The following is a 17,177-nucleotide window of genomic DNA, read 5'->3' as shown; positions in this document are numbered from 1 at the left end:
CTGTGGCATAGGTCGCAGCTCCAGCTCAAATTCAATCCCTGGCCAGGGGCAGCCAAAAAGAAGAAAAGAAAGAAACACATGCACACATACACACACACACATAAATAACTTCTGATTTTAAAAATGGACAAAAAGGAGTTCCCATGGTGGCGCAGTGGTTAACGAATCCAACTAGGAACCATGAGGTTGCGGGTTCGATCCCTGGCCTTGCTCAGTGGGTTAAGGATCTGGCGTTACCGTGAGCTGTGGTGTAGGTTGCAGACGCGACTCGGATCCCGAGTTGCTATGGCTCTGGCATAGGCTGGCAGCTACAGCTCCGATTAGACCCCTAGCCTGGGAAACTCCATATGCCGCAGGAGCGGCCCAAGAAATAGCAAAAAGACAAAAAAAAAAAAATATATATATATATATATATATAAAAATAATAATTTTAAAAAATGGACAAAAAACTTGAACAAACTTCACAAAAGAGATATAAATGGCCAAGAAACAGAAAAATATTCAACCTCATCAGTCATCAGGGAAATGCAAATTAAAACCACTGTGAGACACCACTTCACATCCATTAGAATGGATAAAATTAAAAAAGACTAAAATACCTAATCAACTAAAATAAAAAAAATTAAGATTAAAGTACCAATTGGTGGCAAATATGTAGAATAAACCAACTCTCTTACATTTCTAGTGAGAGTATAAAATGATACCAGCCCCTTTGGAAAATAGTTTGGCAGTGTCTTATAAAGTTAAACATACACTTAGCCTATGACCCAGAAATTCCATTCCTTGGAATTTACCCAAGAGAAATGAAAACATTTGTCCACAAATGACCTGTACAAGAATGTTCATAGCACAACCTAGTATCTATCTACAGTTAAATGGACAAGCAAACTGTGGTATATTCATAGAACAGAATATCTTATTCAGCAACAAAAAGGAGTGAGCTACTGATGTATGTAACAACACAGATTTTAAAAAAAAAGACATGCTTAGCAGGAAAAGAAAGCCACTTTTTTTTTTGTCTTTTTAGGGCTGTACCCTCGGCATATGGAGGTTCCCAGGCTAGGGGTCCAATCAGAGCTGTAGTCGCCAGCAACTCACAGCAACGCCAGATCCTTAACCCACTGGGCAAGGCCAGGGATCGAACCCTCAACCTCATTATTCCTAGTCGGATTTGTTTCCTCTGCGCCAGGACGGGAACTCCCAAGAAAGCCACTTTTTAAAAAAGAAATAGTACATACTATATGACTGCATTTATATGAAGTTCTAGAATAGACAAAACTAATCTATGGTGGTAGAAATCAGAGCACTGGGTGGATGCATATGATAGAGGAACATATGAAGATCAACTGAAAAAAGGCAAGACAGGAATTTCTCAGGGGGGTTAAAATTTTCTGTATCCTTGTTCAGCATGCTATATAAATATACACATTTATCCAAACTTTTAACTATATACTTAAGATCTATCTGCTGTACTGCATGTAAATTATACTCAATTAAAAACAAATAAAAAGTGAATACATCTTGTGCCAGAGTAAAGAGGTGCTCAAAGAGGAGTTCCCATTGTGGTGCAGCAAAAACGAATCTGACTAGGAACCATGAGGTTGCCAGTTCGATCCCTGGTCTCGCTCAGAGGGTTAAGGATCCGGTGTTGCTGTGAGTTGTGGTGTAGGTTACAGACACAGCTTGGATCCCAAGTTGCTGTGGCTGTGGTGTAGGCTGGCAGCTACAGCTCTGATTGGACCCCTAGCCTGGGACCCTCCATATGCTGCAGGAGAGGCCCTAAAAAGAAAAAAAAAAAAATTTGAGGTATGGAGTTTCTGCTGTGGCACAGTGGGATTGACCAGCATCTCTGCAGGGCCAGGTCTCTGCAAGTTCAATCCCTGGCCTGGCCTGGCACAGTGGGTTAAAGGATCCAGTGGTCCCACAGCTGAAGCGTAGGTCACCATGAAACTTGGATCAGATCCCTGGTCCAGGATTTCCACATGCTACGGGGTGGCCAAAAAAGGAAGAAAAAAAAAATTGAGGTAGATCTGAAAAGAGAAACAAAGAAATGTTTTTTAAAATCTGATCACTGAAATGAAAACCTTAATGAAAGTGTTCAATACGCAATTAAACACAGCTGAAGAGAAAATTCAGTGATCTAGATTCCAGCTTCTGGAAGACAGATCTGAAGAAATTCAACAGAATGCAGCAAAGAGAGACAAGAAAATGGATAACATGAAGGAGAGGCTAAGACACAAACAGAATAGAATTAGAAGCCTAATTTTTTTTTTTTTTTTTTTTTGCTTTTCTGGGCCACACCCATGGCATATGGAAGTTCCCAGGCTAGGGGTCAAACTGGAGCTGCAGCTACCAGCCTACACCACAATCACAGCAATGCGGGATCTGAGGCAAGTCTGCAACCTACACCATGGCAACACTGGAGCCCCGACCCGCTGAGCAAAGCCAGAATCCAACCCTCATCCTCATGGACACTAGTCAGATTTGTTTCTTGCTGTGACAGAGTAGGAACCCCCAAGAAGGCCTAATATTTCTAGTTTGAATTCTAGACATAAATAATACAAATAATGGTTTAGAAGCAAATTTTTGAAAATAAAATAGCTAGGATTTTTCCCAAATTGATAAAAGACTTCAATTTTCAAATTCAGGAGCCAATATGAACCCCAAGCAGGACAAATAAGAGAAAACCCACACCTACACACATCAAACTATAAAAGAACACTTTATCTGTACTTTTCTTCTAAGTAATACGTGTAAGTATTTTAAATATCCTGGAAAATAGGGAGTTCCCGTCGTTGCGCAGTGGTTAACGAATCCGACTAGGAACCATGAGGTTGCGGGTTCCATCCCTGCCCTTGCTCAGTGGGTTAACGATCCGGCGTTGCCGTGAGCTGTGGTGTAGGTTGCAGACGCGGCTCGGATCCCGCGTTGCTGTGGCTCTGGCGTAGGCCGGTGGCTACAGCTCCGATTCAACCCCTAGCCTGGGAACCTCCATATGCCGCGGGAGTGGCCCAAGAAATAGCAACAACAACAACAACAAAAAGACAAAAACACAAAAGACAAAAAAATAAATAAATAAATAAATAAATAAATATCCTGGAAAATAATCCTTGGAAGTTATGTTTATGGCATAGCATATAGTTTCTTTTCTCACATGCTTCATGGAGTCTCCTTATGAATAGAGTTGTTTTTTGTTTTTTGTTTTGTTTTCAGGCTGCAGATGTAGCACATGGAAATTCCTAGGCTAGGGGTTGAATTGGAGCTATAGCTGCCGGCCTCCGCTACAGCCACAGTAATGCCAGATCCAAGCTAGCAACCTACACTACAGCTCACAGATCCTTAACCCACTGAGCAAGGCCAGGGACCAAACCAGCACCCTCATGGTTACTAGTCAGGTTCACTACCGCTGAGCCACAGTGGGAACTCCATGAATAGTCTTTTAATTCCAATGTAGACAAGTCTGGCAATCTCTCTTTTAAGTTTGGCACTTTTTGTGTGGGGAAAAAAAAAACACAAACTTTCTTAACCAGAAGATTGGTAAAGATATGCTTCTTTATGTATTCCTAAAATTGTCCAAGTTTTTCTTTATACCCTTAGGTCTTTGGTCCACCTAGATTTGATTTCAACTTTTTTTATATGGATAACCATTTTTCCCAGAACCATCTGCGATGTCATCTCTATCATCTATCAAGTTTGCACACGGAAATGGGTCTGTTTCTGGACACTCCGCTCTGTTCCACTGGTCTATTTATCTATCCTTACTACATGAAATTAACTAATGTAACTATAAAATACATATTGACACATGGTAGTGGAAGTTTCCCCAACTTTTCTTCAAGAGCATCTTGGCTATTACTAGCCTTTTACTTTTCCATTTAAATTTTGGAATTAGTTTGTCAAATTCGTGAAACCTACTTCATTGGAATTACAATGCATTACAGATCAATTTGGAAAAAACTGCCATCTCTACACAGCTGAATATACTCATGTTCATGTTACTGAACATGGGTATATTCATGAACGTATCCATGAATACGGTATATTTATTTTTCTTGCCTTACTGCAATGACTATGACCTCCAATGCAATGTTGAATAAAAGACATGATTGCAGGCTTCATTGTCCTTGCTTCTTCTAAAGATCCATTTTTCTTACATTTCACCACTGAGTATGATGTTTGCATAGATTTTTGATAACCAACTTTTATCAAGTTAAGAAAGTTCCCTTTTATTTCTAGTTTGATAAAAATTTTCATCATGAATAAAAGTTAAATTTTATTGACTGCTTGGTCTTCTATTGAGATGATTGTATAGTTGTTCTTTAATTGTTAATGAAGTAAATTACATTAATGAATTTTCTACTGTGAATCCACTAGTATTCCTCAGATAAGCTCAATTTGGTAATAATGTATTATCTTGATCATACACTGCTGAATTCAGCTCCAGTGGATAAAAGAATGGAATAAAGAAACAGTGCAAGAAAAATTCCCAGAATCGAAGGGCAAGTCTCCAGTCTAATAAAGCTCTGTGTGTGCCCAGCACAACCAATGGCACAAAGCCTACACCAAACATAAACAAAGTATCCGAAGCCAGGCTATTGCATTGCACAATTTCAGAAGAACCATTCCTGCTGCATCTACGTAAATGGCACCTCCTGGAACTATGCGGTTCACAGCCTTTTCCAGAGGCCATTACAGTACAATGAACTGCCCTCTCCCCGAGAGCTCCCAAAAGGAAAACACGGATCACACACGCAAAAATAAGAATCAGAACGGCATCAGTATTTAGCAACAACCATGGTTTCTGGAAAATAAAATTAGGACTTCAAAATGCTTAGTGAAAATTATTTCCAATTTGGAACTCTATTCCCAGTCAAAGTATAAATTCTGAGGGTAGAATAAAGGCGCTTTTTCTTTTCGTTTTTTTTTTTTTTTTTTTTTTTTGGCCATGCCCGTGTTATGCAGAAATTCCTGAGCCAGGGACTGAACCCATGCCACAGTGACCCAAGCCACAGCAGTGACAACACTGTATCCTTAACCTGCTCAGCCACCAGGGAACTCTTTTTTTTTTTTTTTTTTAAGGCATTTTAGACACACCAGAATTCAGAAAATTTACCTCCCACATGCCCGTTCTTAGATAACTAAAGCAAAATGCTGGAGACACTTCTGTTTGTTTCACAGCTTTGATTCCTCCCTACTTCTTCAAGTTGTGTTCAGTATCCAACCTTATCTCAGACAGCCTGGTATTTTTAAAGGAAACCTGAATCCACTCCCCTTTTCCATGAAAGGGTTGATTAGTCTAAAGATAGTTCTTCTTGGAGTTGCCACCGTGGCGCAACAGGATTGACAGCCTCTTGGGAGTGCTAGGACGTAGGTTCAATCCTGGGCCTGGCACAGTGGGTTAAGGATCCGGCGTTGCTGCAGGTGTAGCTTAAGTCACAACTGCGGCTCGGATCCGATCCCTGGCCAGGGAACTCCATATGCTGCCAAATGGCCAAAAAAAGAAAAAACAAAAAATAGGGAGTTCCCTTTGGGGCTCAGCGTAAATGAACTGGACTAGCATCCATGAGGATGCAGGTTCAATCCCTGTCCTGAATCAGTGGGTTAAAGACCTAGTGTTGCTGTGAGCTGAAATGTAGGTTGCAGATGCTACTCGGATCCCACATTGCTGTGGCTGTGGTGTAGCCCAGCAGGTGAAGCTCCAATTCGACCCCTAGCTTGGGAACTTCCATATGCCATGGGTGGGCCCTAAAAAAAGCAAAAACAAACAAAAATAATAATAGTAAAAAAAGCAAAAACAAACAAAAATAATAATAGTAATTCTTCCCTTACTATGATAATGGTTTGGAGACTCGGGCAAGTTAGTCAATCAAATCAGAGCACTCCCCCTACAGGGATTGATTCAGAAATAGATGTTTGCAATGATCTGGCCAATGACATAGGAGATTTTTACTAAAACTAAGTGTTTTCTGGAAAAGAAGCTTCCCCAACCCAAAAACATGACCAGAAGACATAGCTCCTCTTCCTTCAGATTGGTGATGTGCCAGTGGAAGAATCAAGCTACCTCAAACATTTCACCACCATCAGAGAAGCTGCCCTAAGGATAAAGCCAAACCCAAGGGAAACTCTCCCAAGCTATTCATAGGGTCTAAGCCACTAGATAAATCTGAACTTGAAGCCAGCCCTATCTCTGGGCTCCCAGTTCATGGAGTCAAGAAATATTCTTAGAGTTTAAGCCTCCACAGCAGCTTGTCTGCTACCTACAGCTGCAAGCTTCTAGGAGACAGCGGATTCAATCCAAGGGGTATACATCTGAAGGCAGAGAACGAACACTCTACAGGGTTCCAGGGGGCAACCAGCGCAGCCTAAGGAGAAGCCAAGGGCTCCAAGGGGGAACTCAAATGAATGCCTGCTAGCAGTTCCCTGCTGGCTCAGTGGGTTAAGGATTCAGTGTTGTCACTGCTGTGGCTTGGGTCACTGCTATGGCACAGGTTCGATTCCTGGCCCAGGAACTTCTGCATGGCCACAGGTGTGGAAAAAAAAAAAAAAAATGCCTGCTAGAATGGAGTATCTGGCTGGGCGGAGGGCGGGAGACTGAAGATATGATTAAAAAGACAATTCAAGGGGGAAAAAGTGAACAAGGAAAAAATTTGAGGAAATGTAAATAACTATAGAAAAAAAGGAGATACAATCGCAGCATAATTCTTAGCTCTGCGGTGACCCATATTTACATAGTCATTTAATGTATTATAGTGATATAAACCTGGTTTATTGACCAAACCACAGCTTACAGTGGCCACACTGAGAAGATGAAAGGAGAGGAGGGAGTATAAGAACCTGCTCCTCATCTGCCACAGCAAAGGTACGTAAATCATTTCTAAAACTGATACAACAAGAAACAGCGGTGAACACGGAGGTGTCTACTAGAAGAAATTGCAAAAAAAAAAAATACCAAGCAGCTGCCCCAGGAACGGGGCCAGAGACAGAAAGATAAGCAGTTTTTTGCTCTTTCAAAAATAGCTTCTCAGGACCATTTGATTTAATACTGTGCATATATTATATTTTTATAAAATAAAATGTTAAAATATTTTGTGTGAAGAAATAAAAGATGTCTCTTCAGGGACAAAGCCTAAAAGAACAGTAGGAAACAAGAGCGCAAACTTATTATTAGGCTGATTGGGTTGTAGTTATTTTTTTCTTTTCATGACTTTGTCTAGATTAAATTATAACATTAATAGTTTATACCATTAAAAAATAGCTTATACCATGTGTAAAATTAGAACAAAAATAAATTTTTTTTTTGTCTTTTTGTGTTTTGAGGGCCGCACCTGCAGCCTGTGGAGGTTCCCAGGCTAGGGGTTGAATCGGAGCTGCAGCCACCAGCCTTCGCCAGAGCCACAGCAACAAGGGATCCAAGCCGCGTCTGCAACCTACACCACAGCTCATGGCAACGCTGGATCCTTAACCCACTGAGCAAGGCCAGTGTTCGAACCCGCAACCTCATGGTTCCTAGTCGGATTCGTTAACCACTGAGCCACGACAGGAACTCCAAAATAAATTGCAGGGAAAAAAACATTAGCACCCTATCCAGGCAGGCAGAAGGCACATCGGTGGTTCCACAATGTGCCAGGAGAACCAGGAGACATCAGTACCCCGCGCAGGACAGAGGCTCCAAAGCCAAGGGCTAGCGGGGCAGCCTTTCCCCGTGGCCAACAAAAGGCTCCTCCCTGGCCCCGCCCCTCCCAGCAGATCTCCCCCCAGCCTGGGTCTCTCAAAACAGAGCAGACCAGAGGGAATGGGGCCACAACACTGCCTCCTCCACACTCCAGCCTCGTCCCGGGCCTCTGCCCGGGACCTAGGTGCAAGGGGGGGGGGGGTCCATGGTGCCAGGGGGACAAGGGAGAGGTTACCTACCACAGGAGTTGCAGGTGAAGCAATCAGTGTGATACAGGCTCCCCATTGCCTGGCACGCCTGCCTTGCTCCGTAGATGCCAAGCCCACACTTGATGCAAATGCCTATGGGAGGAGAGGCAGGAGAGCAGTGGTGAGCACCAAGACGGTGGAGCTGAATGGACATGCATCTGACGCCCATTCCTAACGCTGCCCACCCACCTGGTCTCAGGCAGGCTGCCATCGCTCCATTACTAACGGCTAAGGTGGGAACGATAAGGGCACCACTGCTTAGCTTCGGCTGCTGCTGTCTGAGGATTGGGAGTTAGCAGAGCACCTCGCAAGTCAGAGATAATTGACACTGTCCTTGCCACCCAAATGACGATGCCATGTTTATACCTAGAAAGTTGTTCTGGAGTTCCCATTGTGGCTCAGAGGTTAACGAATCCGACTAGGAACCATGAGGTTGCGGGTTCGATCCCTGGCCTCACTCAGAAGGTTAAGGATCCGGCATTGCCATGAGCTGTGGTGTAGGTCGCAGACGCGGCTCGGATCCAGCGTTGCTGTGGCTCTGACGTAGGCCAGCAGCTGTAGCTCCAACTGGACCCCTAGCCTTGGAACCTCCATATGCCGTGGGATCGGCCCTAAAAAAGGCAAAAAGAAAAGGAAAGAAAGAAAGTTGTCCTAAGCCCCTTCACCTTCAACCTGCTCTCGGATTGAAGGGGAATCCTTGCAGCTGTCTATGAACCAAAAAGAATGAAGACCTCACAGGCACCGCCAGGGCAGAGTCACTGACCCTCGCAGCCCCACCTCCCTCCTCTGAACCATAAGGTCAAATTATTCCCTTGTTCAGTCAGCACACTGACACTGAGACCCTGCAGCGTTTAGGTGCCAGAGAGGGTGCAATGCACCAAACAAATCCCCACCCTCAGGGAGCCTGTGTCCAATGCAGGGGGGTGGACAACAGGTAAATCACAGCTCAGGTGGGAACAAGTGCTATGGAGGAAAAGAAGGCTGATTAAGAATACTTTTGAGGAGCTCCCGTGTGGTGTAGTGGAAATCCAACTAGTAACCCCGAGGATTTGGGTTTGATCCCTGGCCTCGGATCCTACGTTGCTGAGGATCCTACGTTGCTGTGGGCAGGCAGCTGAAGCTCTGATTGGACCACTAGCCTGGGAACTTCCATAACTTTTTAGGGCAGGTTTTCCCTCAAAAGAAAAAAAAAAAAAGAATAACATCTGAGTATATGATTTTTAAAGAGGGTGGCGAGAGAAGGCCCCACGGACAAGGTGATATCTGAGCAAAAGCCTAAAGGAAATAAGAGAGGGAAATCACTCGGCAGGGATAACTGAGCAGAGGTGGGGACCACTCCTGGCAGCACAGGGTGGGGGGCTCAGCAGGCAGCGGAGGGGTGGTAGGGAGAGGGGTGACCACCAATGCCAGGGTGAAGGCCAGCACCAGCCTTAGGGACTCTCCGGCCAGCCCTCCTGGAAACCCAGACATCAGAAGTCCTCCCCAGTTCCCATCATGGCTCAGTGGTAACAAACCTGACCAGTATCCATGAGGATGCAGGTTTGATCCCTGGCCTGGTTCAGGGGGTTAAAGACCTGGCATTGCTGTGACCTGTGGTATAGGTGGCAGATGTGGCTCGGATCCTGCATTGCTGTGGCTGTGGTGTAAGCTGGCAGCTGTAGCTCCTATTCAACCCCTAGCCTGGGAACTTTCATATGCCATGGGTGCAGCCCTCAAAAGAAACGAAAAAAAAAAGTCCTCCCCAGACTCACCCAAGGTCTCCCATGCCACAAAGGGCCTGAAGATGGGCCCCACCTGCCCCTGGACCCCAATTCTTCTGGCTGCTCCAGGACACGCTGCCCTCCTCCTCTCCCTCCTGCTCTCCCCCACCTCTCTCTCCTTAACACTTGCCACAGTTGAGCCTCTCCCTCCATAAAACCCTCCCGCCCCCATCAGTTAGCCCATTTTCCCTGTCCCCTCAGTCAAGAAAAAAAGCCTAGTCCACCTCCAGTCATCTCCTAACTGTGCAGATCTAGGGATTTTCTGTTCTGACCTTCTAGAGAGGACCCCTCCTCCTCCTGGGGGTCCATGATACAACCTGCACCTGGCTTTCCGGGTCTTCTCTCTTCCCAGCTTTCCCGGGGATCCCCTTGCTAGTCCTGGGCCTCCCAGGCCGCAGTCTCCCCCGGGGGAGGAATAGCTGGTTCAGATGCCCTCGCACCAGGCAGGAAGGTAAAAGTGGCTAGTGGGGACCCAGCTGAATGGAGAAGGGAGCTGTGGCCGCCAGAGGTCGCAGCCACGCATCAGGTCTGTGATGGCTACCTTGTGGGAATGCAGGGCCCGAACGGCTAACGATTTGGATTTTTCATGCAAAGGCTAGACATCTAGGTTTGTATATGAAATCTTTCCATGCTGAAATTAATTACTAACGTCCATGTTTTGAGAATTCAGAAACCAAACACCTGTGTCTGCAGGTCTCCACCAGTGGCTTTAACCCATCCCTCCAGGCAGTCCCACCTGCTCCCAGCTGCTCCCCGCCGCCAAGGGCTCCTGGTACTCTGCTCAGCCCCGGTCCCTCTCCTGATCCACCTCCCCGATGACCCCCAACCACGGCAGACCCAGAATAGCTCCAGCTTCCTGCTCAGGACACAGCACTTGATTCAAGCAGCCAGGTTTCAGGAAGCACCCACATCCACCCTCTCTTTCTCACCTCCAACTCTGAATCTTGGCTGCTCCGTGCACTAATCTGGACTTCATTCTCTCCCCTTACTCCCAGAAGCCTGAGTCAGTGTCATCAATTCTTAGGCCACCTGCTCTTTCAACACTCTCCTCACAGCGTCCCATCCGGGCCTCCTGTAATCTATGCCCCAAATTGCAGCCAGTGAGAGTGACCACCCTCCATTCTTTCATTCTTGTCCATCAACTTTGAAAACCTGACACTGTTCATTGCCTAAGTTATCAGAAAACACGGTGAAAGGAACAGAGGTCAACTGCCTAAGTAAGGGAAGCAGAACAGAAGGATGGGCAAGAGGGGAAATGATGACCTGGTGTTATTTGTCTTATTTGGTTCTGCTTGATTTTTTTTCCCTCTATGTGAGCTTGCACCACTTTAATAAAAGCACACTGAAGAATGACAACCAGCAGCATGAGGTACACCAAAATTCAGGCAATAGAAAGTTTCAGAGCACAGCTGACTCCACCTGTGGGATGCAGCAGGGAGATCCAGACCAAGACCTGGCAAACACCTCTGGGGCTATGATGTCACCAGGGTGCGGCATAAGAGCTGGGTCAGTCCACCGGAAGGAGACAGCAGAAGGCTGAGATGAGATGGGAGGTGAAGCAAGGACAACGCCAACCAGACACTGGGACGAGAACACAGGATGAAAGAAATGCTGAGACCCTGTGGCCATATAGCTTTGGGCTTATTGTTTGTTTTTGTTTGGTTTTTTGTCTTTTGTCTTTTTAGGGCCGCACCCTCAGCACATGGAGGTTCCCAGGCTAGGGGTCGAATCGGAGCTACAGCTGCCGGCCTATACCACAGCCACAGCAACACCAGATCCTAGCCGCATCTGCAACCTGCACCACAGCTCACCGCTATGCCAGATCCCCAACCCACTGAGCAAGGCCAGGGATCAAACCCACAACCTCATGGTTCCTAGTCAGATTGTTTCCACTGCACCATGATGGGAACTCCTGGGCTTATTGTTTTTTCTTGTTTTTGTTGTTGTTGAATGAAAAACCTTGTACCAAAAGAAACCCTATAACCAAAAGAAAAGGTCCAACAGAAACAGGAAAGCAGAAGATGGAGGAGAAAGAGGCTGGAGATGGAAGGACCTTCATCCTTAGAACTGGACATGGACTTGAGAGCCTGCAGGAAAGAGACAGGAGGCCAAGACTGCAACTGCTCAGCCAATGTTCTCAGCAAAGTAGAAAGCAAGGGCAGGGGCCAAAGAGAGAGGCAAGCTATTAAGGGACTGAAAGAGGGAACTGACCAAGGCTTAGAGTGACGACGGCTGTTGCCCAGGAGAGCACCAAGGTTAAAGAGCATCATGCTGCCACCTAGTACAGCAACAGAAAAGGGGCTGCAACGGACTTGGAGCCAGGGTTCCACAGGGCAGAAGGCGATTAGAGGAATCAGAGGTACTGGTGAGACGCCAGGTTGCTGTCAAAACTGAGGACTGGGAGTTCCCGTCGTGGCGCAGTGGTTAACGAATCCGACTAGGAACCATGAGGTTGCAGGTTCGGTCCCTGCCCTTGCTCAGTGGGTTAACGATCCCGCGTTGCTGTGAGCTGTGGTGTAGGTTGCAGACACAGCTCAGATCCCGCGTTGCTGTGGCTCTGGCGTAGGCCGGTGGCTGCAGCTCCGATTAGACCCCTAGCCTGGGAACCTCCATATGCCGCAGGAGCGGCCCAAGAAATAGCAACAACAACAACAAAAAAAAGACAAAAAAAAAACAACTGAGGACTGCTGAAGTGGGGCAAATCCAGGGTGTGCCCTTGGGAGTGTGAGGCTACAGAGAAGGCAGAGAGGTCACCAAAGGTAATGGGGTTCTGGAGGCCTGAGGCTGGTGGCCGGCTCTCGGCTCTGGAACCTGATGGGAGGGGATGCCCATGAAACAGAGGGACCAGGAGTTGAGCAGGCGCCAGGGCCAAGAAGAAGAGGTGGACAGAGAGGAAGTAACACACTCTGAGGAAGAGGTTTATCAGAGATCACTTGAGCTCCTACTACCTGCAGACTTCCTTCCGTAAAAGTCTGTATTATTCAGGCTGACCTCTATGAAACTGCCACTTTTATAAGTCCAAAAGGTGGAATATCAACAAGATAGCTGCAGTTCAAGCAAATAGCTGGGTTTTTTTGTTTTGTTTTTTGTTTTTTTCTTTTTTGGCCACCCCAAGGCATGTGGAGCTCCTGGGCCAGGGATCAGATCCTAGCGGCAGTTGCAGTCTACACTATAGCACTGGATACTTTAACCCACTGTGCTGGGATCGAACCTACGCCCCAGTGCTGCAAAGATGCTGCCAATCATGTTGCACCACAGAGAGGATGCCAACATTTTCCTGATTTTTAAAAGATATGGGCAGGAGTTCCCGTCGTGGCACAGTGGTTAACGAATCCAACTAGGAACCATGAGGTTGAGGGTTCAATCCCTGGGTTAGGGATCCGGCGTTGCCATGAGCTGTGGTGTAGGTTGCAGACGCGGCTCGGATCCCGAGTTGCTGTGGCTCTGGTGTAGGCCGGCGGCTACAGCTCCAATTCGACCCCTAGCCTGGGAACCTCCATATGCCGCGGGTGCGGCCCAAGAAATGGCAAAAAGACAAAAAAAATAAAAAAATAAAAAATAATAAAAGATATGGGCAGCTTAGAGTTTCCGATGTGGCACATGATCAGCAGCATCTCTGCAGCACTGGGACACAGATTCAATCCCCACCTCCCCACAGTGGGTTAAGGATCTGGAATTGCAGCTGCGGTGTAAGTTGAAACTGCCGCTAGATCTGATCCCTGGACCAGGAACTCTATGTGCCAAGGGTCGGCCAAAAAAGAAAAAAAAAAAAAATCAGGAAAAATGTTATCTAGATCTGGCTCCTCTTAAAACACACACACACACACACAGATCTGGAGTTCCTGCAGATTCGATCCCCAGCCCGGTGCAGTGGGTTAAGGATCTGGTGTTGCAATGCTCGGATTCAATCCCTGCCCCAGGAATTTCCATATGCCATGGGTGCAGCCAAAAGAGAAAAACAAAACAAAAAACAAAAATCTATCATCACTCACCTCCCCATCCCATGTGGCTTCAGTGGGAGCAGCAGGTTCCCTTGGAAAGGATGACCCACCAGCCCGTGTGGCCTTGTACCTCCAGCCCCTTCACTTCTCCCACTACCTGCCCAGGTCTGCCACCTCTGATTCACTCGAAGATTCCTGAGCAGCCTCAGAGGCCCAGAGAACAACCGCCCCACCCCACCTCCACCCCTCCAGGCAGTAAAAGGGACAGTATCCCATGGCGAGAGTGCTGAAACAAAGTCCTTCTCATCATAAGACAGCCTGAGCTTGAGCTCCTCACACCTGCCTGACATGAAAGGAAACAGCTTCTTGCTCTCTCCCTGCTCCCAGGCCGCCATCTGACAGCAGCCACAGGACCTGTTCTCACCCTGACGCTCCCAGGGGAGCCTGAAAGCCTGCAGCAAGTCGCCTCCCAAAGGCAAGTTGACCCTTTGGCCTACACACTCCCTTGACCACCTGGACCTCTCCTGAGCTGCCTGGGAGCCTAGTGGAACAGCCCACACTCTTGGTTGCTCCCTTCTGCCCTCATTCTTCCCTCTGCCTGGAATGCCCCCCACCGGCCTGTCCCCTACAACCTTCCTTCTCTCTCAAGATCCAGTTCAGGGCAGTCCTGCGCTGCTAGCTGGAATGAACCATAAAAGACAAGCTCCAGGACGGCCTCCCTCCCAGACATGATAACTACCATCCAAAGCCGGGTGTCTGCTTATCAGTAAGGGGCGGGGGAGCCCCTCCCAGCCTCCTCTCAAGCCTAAGAGTCTGAAGCCTTGTCTAAAGAACTAGGGATCAAAAGGCCAAGGTCAGACTGGGAAAGAGAGGCTTGGAGACCGGTGGTTTTCTTTGCAAAGGATGTGAAGCAGGATTCCCTTCGGAAACATCCCATATCCACTGCAGAGTCCACAGCGAGGACAGCCCAGTGTGACCAGCTCCGTTCTCTCCCCCACAGGGTGGCCTCTCCTGCCTCATGGACTTTACATCCAGCAGCTACCGTTATCAAAGCCTCAGGTCAGGCGGCGTCTGGAGGCATCTGGACCACGCCACCTCCCTGCCCCTGTCCACACCCGGTACTGCTGGGGAAAGGAAACACCGGGACCGCGGGGCCCCTACACGGTTTCGGCTGACTGTGCCTGTATGATAAATTGAAGCAAGTGCCAACGGTTAAGGAGACATTAAAGCTTATTCTGCGTATTAACGTGACTTATTCTCTAAATCAGGAAAAACGCATCCACTGACTTGGCCAGAACTCCCAGCTGGAGACCCAGAGTCTGAGCCGCTAAATAAACCTCAGACCTGGAGGTTCGCACATACCCACCGACGGTGGAACACACTTCAGACACACGAAAGAGAGAGACGCTCTTCCCATCCCGGTCCCTGGTCCAACACCCAGCCTTCGGCCCACTCTGCGCTCCCCTCGACTGAGCCCGCCGCCTACCCAGAGGCGGTCCCCGACCCCCGACGAGGACGACGGAGGCCTGGGGCCCCGGCGCGCGGGCGGCAGGGACAGGCTTGCTCACCGAAGTAATCCCGCGCCGTGCGCGCCTCCAGCGCTCGCTCCAGCTCTCGGGTCAGCGCCTCCAGCCGCCGCTCCGCCGCGCTCGGGCCGCCTTCCCGGCCCGGGGGCAGCTGGAGCGAAGGCAGAGCGAAGGGGGCCGGCCCGGCCGGCTCCGGGGAGCGAGCCGGCGCGGGACAGGCGCCGGGCAAGAGCAGGTCAGGGTAGGCGCCGGCCGAGCCGCGGGAGCCGAGGCTGGACACGCTGGAGCGGGCGCTGCCCACCGACGGCGGCCCGGGGCCCGGGCGCGGGTCCGAGCGGCCCGAGCGCGGGCTTCCGTGGCGTTGGTCGTAGCCCAGGCTGATGCCGCTGGAGCGGGCGCTGCCACTGCCGCCGCCGCCGCCGCCGTCGGAGCCCGCCAGGCTGGCCCGCGGGCTGCCCGCCGGCTGCGCGCTGAGCTCGGGGACCGCCGCGCGCCGCGGGCCTCGCTCCCCGCGGCTCAGTCCGTCCGCCCCGGCCTCGGGGCCGCCGCCGCCGCCCTGCCCTCTGCGGCCCAGCGCCTGCGCCGCCTCGTCTCCCGGCCCGGGCCTCGGTCCCCGCCGACCCCGGCCCAGAGAGTCGCTGCCCGGCTCCAGCTCCCGCAGGGCCAGCCCGGCCAGGAGCAGAGCCGCCTCGTCCGCAGCCGCCCGGGAGCGCTGCATGGCCCGGCCCGCCGGCCCCGGCGCGTCACCTCCGCCTCCGCTTCCCGCCGCCGCTCCGGCCGCGCCGCCTCATCGTCCGCCCGAAGCCCGGAGCCCGCCCCGGGACCCCTGGGCGCGGGGCGGGGCGGGGCCGGCGCCGGGCCGGGGTCGCTCCGCCGGCCACGCGCGGGCCGGGGGCCGAGGCGCTCCGCTCGGTGGCGCGCACGGCGGAGGAATGTGCGCTCGGAGGCGCCGGGCCGCGCCCCCTCCTCCCCGCGGCCGCGCGGGGGGCGGAGGGACTCCTTTGTGGGGGCAGGAATGCGAGGAAGGAGACGGCGCTGCGGCCTCTGGAATGTGGGGGGAGTGGCGGCGGCGGAGCCGTGGTGTCCGCGCTTAGCCGGGAGCTCGGAGGGGCGCGCAGCTTGGGCCGAGCCGCCGGGGCGTGCGGCTTGGAGCTGGCCCACGGATGGCAAAGAGGCCAGCCGTGGCGCCGCGGAGAGGGTCCGGGCCCCGTTGCGCGCCCCGACCGTCGGGCCTCTTGAAAGATCCCAGATTCCCGCGGGCTGAGCTAGAGGCGGCTCCCGTAATCCCGGCCGGAGAAATATGAGCAGTTGACAAACGTTTCCCACATCCTCCCCCATTTTACTTCCCGGCGCCGCCAGGATTTCAGCAGCTGGGCCGGACAAGTTCGGCCTTGGGCAGAAGCGCTGCGCCCGCTCCAGGACCCTGGAGAACACTGTGCGTCTCGGGCGGATGCGCCCCCAGCACTTCGCGTGACCCCAAAACCCCAGCCTGTCCCGAGGCCATGTGGCCGTGCACTGGTTTCTGCAGCCCCAACCTGCCTGGTGGGGAAGGCGCCTTGTGCTAGCAGAAGATGGGGCTGGATGGGGACTTGGTCCCCCATGCCCGGTCTCGGCTCATAAGCGCCCAAGTCCAGGCGAGGCCGGAAGCAGGCCTCAGGCTATACCAGTGGGCAGTGAAGCCTCAGTTGTGGCCGCCGCGGGCATTCACCAAGAGATGTGAGAACTCCTTTCTCCAGCACCTGCCCACAGGGTCTTGGGCGAGGTGCCCAGGGGATGCTCCTGAAAGCATTTGCGCAGACATAGGACGGCATGGGGTCTGGGGGCCCTGTGGTGAGGGAGAGGAACAAGAGGTGACTAGGGCTTTGTCTCCAAAAACACAGGCTACAAAGCCCTTATATATTTCAAACAGCTTGTGAGGGAAGAAGAGCAAAGCATTATCTGTCAGGACCTAGTGGATCCCGGCAAACAACCTTGAGTGAAAGAGTTCTCTTATTCCACCCCCTTCCTCAGAGAATTCCAGGAAGGCATCC

General features: G+C 50.4%; 1 protein-coding gene across 1 annotated transcript in view; it reads right to left on the bottom strand.

Annotated features, from left to right (window-relative positions):
- The window catches only part of WTIP (WT1 interacting protein), a 29,398-nt gene extending 13,459 nt beyond the window's left edge, over positions 1–15,939 (bottom strand). Inside the window, exons 1-2 of the mRNA XM_047788792.1 lie at positions 15,190–15,939; positions 7,912–8,013 (exon numbers count right to left, since the gene is read on the bottom strand). Of these exons, the coding sequence (XP_047644748.1) occupies positions 7,912–8,013; positions 15,190–15,865 (778 nt within the window). The 5' untranslated portion in view covers positions 15,866–15,939. The remainder of the gene's footprint in view (positions 1–7,911; positions 8,014–15,189) is intronic.
- Between the last annotated feature and the right edge of the window lie 1,238 nt (positions 15,940–17,177).

This window comes from Phacochoerus africanus, chromosome 8, assembly GCF_016906955.1.
Source record: "Phacochoerus africanus isolate WHEZ1 chromosome 8, ROS_Pafr_v1, whole genome shotgun sequence".
In the NCBI taxonomy this organism is placed as follows: domain Eukaryota; kingdom Metazoa; phylum Chordata; class Mammalia; order Artiodactyla; family Suidae; genus Phacochoerus; species Phacochoerus africanus.
Note: the sequence above shows the minus strand (reverse complement) of the source record. Positions and strands in the feature narration are given on the sequence as shown.